This window comes from Bos indicus, chromosome 19, assembly GCF_029378745.1.
Source record: "Bos indicus isolate NIAB-ARS_2022 breed Sahiwal x Tharparkar chromosome 19, NIAB-ARS_B.indTharparkar_mat_pri_1.0, whole genome shotgun sequence".
Taxonomy (NCBI): Eukaryota; Metazoa; Chordata; class Mammalia; order Artiodactyla; family Bovidae; genus Bos; species Bos indicus.
This window is the reverse complement of record NC_091778.1, coordinates 15,540,802-15,548,401: the sequence shown is the minus strand read 5'-3', so window position 1 is coordinate 15,548,401 and position 7,600 is coordinate 15,540,802. Positions and strand designations below refer to the sequence as shown.

The following is a 7,600-nucleotide window of genomic DNA, read 5'->3' as shown; positions in this document are numbered from 1 at the left end:
CTCTTCCTCCACCCACCCCACTCATAGCACACCTGGGCCTTTGCTAGCCTGAGGACATTAAGAAAAGGCTCCCTCTTGGAGCACATCTGGCCCTGTGTAGGGTGTAAGACTGTAGAGGTGACACGCAGACTGGATTTCAGCATCCTTTGCCCACACAGTCAGGGACCTCTGTGTACGTCAATCCTGAGACCATCTCACCAGCTCCTGCTGTTAGAGACCCTTCAAGCAGTAGACCTACTATTGATAAAATGACCATTTTGAGAGTCCAAGAGGATACTATTATTAATAATATGCTGGCACACTGGCAAAAACTGGGTCTTCCCCAGACAAGGTAGGATATATGATTCCCCAATCTGTGCAGTGTCACTGAGAAGAAGGCTCAAGCTCCAGAACCTTCCACAGGGTGGTCTGGCCACGAGAAAACTCATTCCACGTGGTGAGAACACTGTTGCTCCACACTCCTTTCTCTGCCCTGCCTCTGATCTTGATTGCTTCTCTTTTGCTCAGTCTGGCTCAGAAAGTCGACATCTACAGGAAGAAGAAAGAGTGGCCCACCTGCTGGGTTCCGCCTTTGTGCGGAGAGGTCATTACTTTTTCTCCTGAAACCCCATGAAGGGGTCTCAAGGAGGGTGGGGACTGCAAGCAAGCTGACTCACTCTACAGTAGAAGTCCTAAGATGAAGCTCCCAAATTGAATGGAGATCAAAAATTTATAAAGAAACATGGTTTATGGTGATACTTTATGGACCACAGGATCAATCTTTGCCTGAAGGTAATCCATTTCTTGAAACTTCAATTATGTGAACTAACAAGCTCCCTTTATCAGTTAAGCCAGATTGAGTCAGCTTTTCTGATACAGCAACTCAAAATACCCCGAACTGACATAGACTGCAGTGTTGCAGGCAACAGACCCCGAAAGTGGACTTGGCCAAGGGCAGTAGCTGAGGTCAAAGTCAGGGAGGACACCTCTAACCAGCAGGACAGCTGGTCATCCCCATGGCTTCTTATATATTCTCAGCAAGGCCATCTGCATCACCAAGGTTACATCAAAAAGGAAAATTCAGGGTGTTGAAGAATGATTACTTCTTGCATAAATCAGCAAAGCCCTTTAAGAAAGAGATTAGCTCACCTTGAAATTGGCTCCTCCGATAGCAGAGACGGAAGAAAAATATAGCTTGTTTAAGATAAACCCTTTCTGCTTGCTGGTTGAGAATCAGTCATCTGGAAAAGCAGAATTCTCCCCTCCAAGCTAAGGTTAGTATAAGCAGAAATGACAGGATGGGAGACTAGAAAAGACAAAAAGTGGAATCCATAAACATCCCGGTTCATCCTGTTCTCAGACCCCTCCTTTAAGAAATTCATCCTGTGAACAAAACCAACCCTCCTGTTTCTTGTGAGGAGGTGGGCTGGTGGGATGCGTTTGGAGGCAGAGAGCTGATCAGGGCAACCTCCCCGCCTGTGACATCGTTTCATCAGCAGAGGGCAGTGTGGAGCCCAGAGCCAGTTACATGGGGGAGAGGCGGGTGGTGGCAAAAGCGGAGGCCCAGAGCTCCCAGCACTGTGCTATGAGAGAGGAGGAGTCCTAAATCTCTGTTCTAAAAGTAACAGTAGCTGACAGATTTTCTGCTAATTAACCATCCAACGAACCTGACAAGAAAACCAGATCAGAAGCCTTGAAAAACTGGAAGAGAGTTGTATCACCTCTGAAACCCCAAGACCAGCCAAAAACAGGCTAAGACTACACCCCAACGTTGCTTCTCAAACTAGATGTGCATTATTAACATTTTAAAATTACTGATGTCCAGGTTTCACCTAGATGTCATTAGAGCCTTGACTTTGGAGGTGAGCTCCTGGCAATGAAGTTTTCAAAAAGCTCTCCCAAGTGATTCTGAGGCTTCCCTGGTGACTCAGCAGTAAAGAATCTGCCTGCCATGCAGGAGACGCGGGTTCGCTCGCTGGGTTGGGAAGATCCCAAGGAGAAGGACATGGCCACCCACTCCAGTATTCTTGCCTGGTGAATCCCGTGGACAGAGGAGCCTGCCGGGCTACAGTCCATGGGGTCACAAAGAGTCAGTCACGACTCAGCAACTAAACGACCTCCACCAAGTGATTCTAATGTGAATTCAATGTTGAAAATACTTGCATTCAAGCCAATCCTTAGGTACCCAACTTCAACAGGAAACAGGCAGCCTTAATGAGAGGTGTGTACCCCAAGTAGGGTCACCGGGTAGAATACAGTAATCCCAGTTAAAATTGAACTTCAGATACCCAACAAATAATTTTTGTATAAGTATGTCCCAACAATTGCATGGGACATCCTTATGCTAAAGAATTCTTCATCCCATATTTTTAAATTTAACTCTGGCCACTCTAGCCCCCAAGTCTCAGCTCAGATATAGGCTTGAAGAATATTCCTCAAAAAAGCAGAGTGCCGAGCAATGGAGAAGGTGAACAAGACTCTCCATCAACGGGCGGGTAGGGTATTCTTGTTAGACTGCAGGCAGGGCTGGCTTACCTGTCACCAAGGTGAGCGCTAAGCACAGCACTACTATACACACTGATCATAAAACCTAGCGCTTGATAAGACCTCAACAAGTGTGAGCCATTATTTCGAGGAAATCACATACAAAAATGCAATTGTGTGCACAAATACACACCACCTTGGTTTTCATTTAAGTAGGTAAGTTATGATTTGGTTATAAAATAACATGTCGGGACTTCCCTGGCAGTTCAGTGGTGAAGAATCCACCTTCCAATACAGGGAACACAGGTTCAATCCCTGGTCGGGGAACGAAGACCCCACATGCTATGGAACAAACAAGTCCTTGTGTTGTAACTACTGAGCCCACACACTGCAAGTAAGATCCCGCACAATCAAAAATAAACAAAGAAATATTTTTAAAAAATAAAAATAAATTTTAAAAATTAATGTGCCGGTTTTAACTTTCCTGGACAGTATCTCCAGGGGAATGTCTGGTGTTTTTGTTCTAGGATGTTTTTCCTTACTCGTGGTCGGCCCCTTTTCATATTTCCCTATTCTCCCCTCCTCACCCCGTATTAGTCTCTATCCATGATTCTGGCTGCTGGGAAGACAAAATCAAGAGTCACCACAAGGAAAAGGCTGGTTTACCTTTTATGGAAGAGCCTTCAATATTTTGAATCACAGTCCTGGGCAAAACCACTCAACCAGCATTTGTTGTTTGGCATGTATGATATGAGTGGTGCCAGGAGAGCGCCAATCACACTGATTGATCCAAGTACTGAGAGTGAGGACAGTTACGGAGGAAGGGGGAGGGATGGGTGGGGAAGAGGGGGTCAGAGCAGATATTCAAGACATCATACACTTCCACGGTGGAAATAAATGAGAAAAATTAAATAGGAGACATTAAAGTGAAGTGAGTGGCTGGGGATGGGGTGTGACCCACAGAAGAGGTGCCTTTTGGAGTTCCAGGGTCATTGCCCTGCGTCCCTGACTGTCCATAGAGGGAACATCTTCCCTGCAGCTCCCAGGCCACTCAGGGATTCAGCTCCAGGTCGATGATGTATTCCTGGACCCAGTCCTCACTGGGGTCGGCACAGACCTGCCGGCCTCTTTTGGTCTTGAAGCTGTGGAGAGGAGCAGAAGGGTTACACACTGGTGAGTGCAGCATGGGGGGGATCCTGGGCCCCCAGGGACCCCTCCCTCCTTCTGCCCCGGACATCTCAGGGCCTGTCCACATGCTCAAATCATGTCGCCTTAACCCTGGGGTTCACAGACCTTCCTGGGTCTCCTATGGGGGTCCCCTTGGAAAGCCAGCACCGTTGTTTGGCAAATGAGAAAGAGGACAGCTTCCTGCTGTCACCCCTTCCCTCTCCTCCCTCTGCCCAGGGGCAGACCCTCAGGACCCTCTGCAGGCCCCAAACCAGGTGAGAAAAGATGGCAGGGGCCCCCCTGGTGTCCTGAGCTCTGAGGAGGTGCCTCAGACCCCCAGGCTTCTTCCCCAGGGCAGGCAGGAAGGCTGGCCCTTACATGATGCCGGGCTTGGAGCACTGGCTGCTGGTCTCATAATAGTCGTCCACGAGTTTGCGTGGGATCTGCCGGGAGACGAAGGAGAAGCAGCAGTCGGTCGGGGTGTTGGTACTAACTGTGAGAGAGGGGACAGACCGTGGTAAGTCCTTGTTCACGGGGAGAGGCAGCCAGCGGCCCCTCGAGGGTCAGGAGACCTGCAGGAGGCAGTGCGGGGGGCGGGGGCGGGGGAATCCAGGAGGAAGTGGTGTTATTTCAACTGGATTCCAGAGGAGACCAAAGGCTACACTGGGAGCCCACTGGACACAGATTCCAGCTTTTGTCAGAATCCCACCTGGGCCTCATTTTCCCAGGAATCCATAAAATGGGCTTCCCTGCCACTGTCTCTCAGAGCCAGAGAATAGAATTGCTAAAAACCACCCTGGGAAGGAAAGTTCTGCTCAGGAAATAGTGTCTGAAGTCTCTCTGAAGCTCTCTACTTAAGGGCTCAGGTGAAAGACCCCGGCCAAGAGTTGGGGACAGGCCTCACAGGTGGCAGAGCAGGTGTGGGCAGAGAGGGCCGCGGTGAGCAGCAGGACAGCCAGGGCGGCCCCGGGGATCTCCATGATGCTGGGCGGGTGAGAGAGTCAGGTGGGCCCAGTGGAGCTGGACTCGAGACTTGAAGCTGCAGCCTCCTGCTGGGGTCTGGGCTGTGTCCTCTCTTTATAGGCAGCCTTGGGACACTAGAGGACGGAAACTTGTGGAGACCGAGGCGGGGGGTGTGTGTTTTGTCACGGCGTTGGTATCATGCTGTGAGTGGCAGAAGCCAGCAAAGCTTCGGGTCACCACAAGGGCTCAGCGTATTTGCAGGAGCGCTCGTGTTGCTTACTTGATGGGGAAATGGTTTCCCCAGTGAGAGGAGGTGAGAGGCTGGTGTGACCCTGTGACAAGATTGTGCGGTGCTTTCTCACAAGGGCAGGTCTGTACACCAAGCATCTCCCCACAGAGCTGAACCTTCTGGGACCCACCCCAAGCTGTCCCGACAACACAGCTCTGACCTAGACGATAATACCACAGAGTCTTGAGAAGCCCCCCGAGCCAAGCTAAAAGCACACCCTGGGTGGGGACAGATCTGGGGAATACTCAGCTGCAGAAGGGGCCGGAGTGAGGCTGGCCTTTCAGACTTTGGCTCATTCCTCAAACATTCTACCTTAAGCTTTTGATTGCGAGGCATCCATTTCAAAGATATCCATCTTGAATAAGCACATCCCCCGATACAGAACTAGATGATGGGCCAGGCTGCCCTACACATGGAGTTCCCCTTTTAGAAAGTTCTGGATGACCTAGATAACTGACCATTTGAGTGGCTTCCCTTTTCCCTTCCACACTTTCTCTCTTATCTTTTAAATTCACCAATAAAGAGTGAACCTGTAATACTCTGGTCACCCCACCCTCACCCCAATAAAGGCAGAGCCCCAGGTCTGAGCCCTCTCCCTCTGAGACCTCACTGTGCAGCCGCAGCCGTGCTGTCTACCCTCTGGAACTCCAAGTAACAAACCTTGTCTTTCAAAGTCCCCTGATGGTTGTTGAGGTTCGTCTTACACTAATAATAAGAACCTTAATGGCCCGTCCAGCTTGAACACTGGCTCCAGCTGGGGAAATATCTGTGGGGCCCCCACAAAAAGTACAGTCTGGTCAAATTCCTGCAGACATCACCATCAACAGGCTGATGGACACAGAATAGCTAGTCCCTTGTTTGGAGAAAGAAATGGCAAACCACTTCAACATTCTTGCCTTGAGAACCCCATGAACAGTACGAGAAGGCATAAAGATATGACACTGAAAGGTGAACCCCTTAGGTTGGTAGGTGCCCAAAGTGCTGGAGAAGAGCAGAGAAATAACTCCAGAAGGAATGAAGAGGCTGAGCCAAAGTGGAAACGACACCCAATTGTGGATGTGTCTGATGGTGAAAGTCTGATGCTGTAGAGAACAATATTGCATAGGAACCTGGAATGTTAGGTCCATGAATCAAGGTAAATCAGAAGTGGTCAAACAGTTAGAACTGGACATGGAACAGACTGGTTCCAAATAGGAAAAGGAGTACGTAAAGTCTGTATATTGTCACCCTGCTTATTTAACTTATATGCAGAGTACATCATGAGAAATGCTGGGCGGGAAGAAGCACAAGCTGGAATCAAGATGGCCAGGAGAAATATCAATAACCTCAGATATGCAGATGACACCACCCTTATGGCAGAAAGTGAAGAGGAACTAAAAAGCCTCCTGATGAAAGTGAAAGAGGAGAGTGAAAAAGTTGGCTTAAAGCTCAACATTCAGAAAATGAAGATCATGGCATCTGGTCCCATTATTTCATGGAACATAGATGGGGAAACAGTGGAAATAGTGACTATTTTTCTGGGCTCCTAAATCACTGCAGATGGTGATTGCAGCCATGAAATTAAAAGATGCTTACTCCTTGGAAGGAAAGTTGTGACCAACCTAAACAGCATATTCAAAAGCAGAGACATTACTTTGCCAACAAAGGTCCAACTAGTCAAGGCTATGGTTTTTCCAGTGGTCATGTATGGATGAGAGAGTTGGACTCTGAAGAAAGCTGAGCGCCGAAGAATTGATGCTTTTGAACTGTGGTGTTGGAGAAGACTCTTGAGAGTCCCTTGGACTGCAAGGAGATCCAACCAGTCCATCCTAAAGGATATCAGTCCTGGGTGTTCATTGGAAGGACTGATGCTGAAACTGAAACTCCCATACTTTGGCGACCCCATGTGAAGAGTTGACTCATTGGAAAAGACCCTGATGTTGGGAGGGATTAGGGGCAGGAGGAGAAGGGGACGACACAGGATGAGATGGCTGGATGGCATCACCAACTCGATGGACACGAGTTTGGGTGGACTCTGGGAGTTGGTGATGGACAGGGAGGCCTGGCATGCTGCGATTCATGGGGTCTCAAAGAATCGGACACGACTGAGCTACTGAACTGTACTGAACTGAACTGAAAAAGGAGATGCCAAGAGTGAACATCGACGTTTTAGGAATCAGTAAACTAAAATGGATGGGAATAGGTGAATTTAATTCAGATGATCATTACATCTACCACTGTGGGCAAGAATCCCTGAGAGGAAATGGAGTAGCCCTCATAGTCAACAAAAGAGTCCAAAAGGTAGTACTTGCGTTTCAAAAATGACAGAGTGATCTCGGTTCATTTCCAAAGAAAACCATTCAATATCACAGTAATCCAAGTCTATGTCCCAACCACTAATGCTAAAGAAGCTGAAGTTGAGCAGTTCTATGAAGACCTACAAGACCTTCTAGCTGGGCTAATTGGGAGCTAATATGATGACCCTTAAACTGTTGCTACCCTTTAAACAGAAAAACTCTGCCAGAGATCTATCTTATGGACATAAGCACAATGATGAGGTCATCTGTATAACAGCTTATTTATAACAATTAAAAGATGCTGCTGCTGCTAAGTCGCTTCAGTCGTGTCTGACTCTGTGCGACCCCAGAGATGGCAGCCCACCAGGCTCCCCCATCCCTGGGGTTCTCCAGGCAAGAACACTGGAGTGGGTTGCCATTTCCTTCTCCAATGCATGAAAGT

The 7,600-nt window shown here is 48.5% G+C and overlaps 1 protein-coding gene across 1 annotated transcript in view; it reads right to left on the bottom strand.

The window, feature by feature from the left end:
• Window positions 1-3,119: 3,119 nt before the first annotated feature.
• Window positions 3,120-7,600, bottom strand: part of LOC109574154 (C-C motif chemokine 3-like) — a 36,301-nt gene continuing 31,820 nt past the window's right edge. The window contains exons 3-4 of the mRNA XM_019981960.2: window positions 4,009-4,123; window positions 3,120-3,605 (exon numbers count right to left, since the gene is read on the bottom strand). Coding sequence (XP_019837519.1) covers window positions 3,515-3,605; window positions 4,009-4,123 — 206 coding nt within the window. The 3' untranslated portion in view covers window positions 3,120-3,514. The remainder of the gene's footprint in view (window positions 3,606-4,008; window positions 4,124-7,600) is intronic.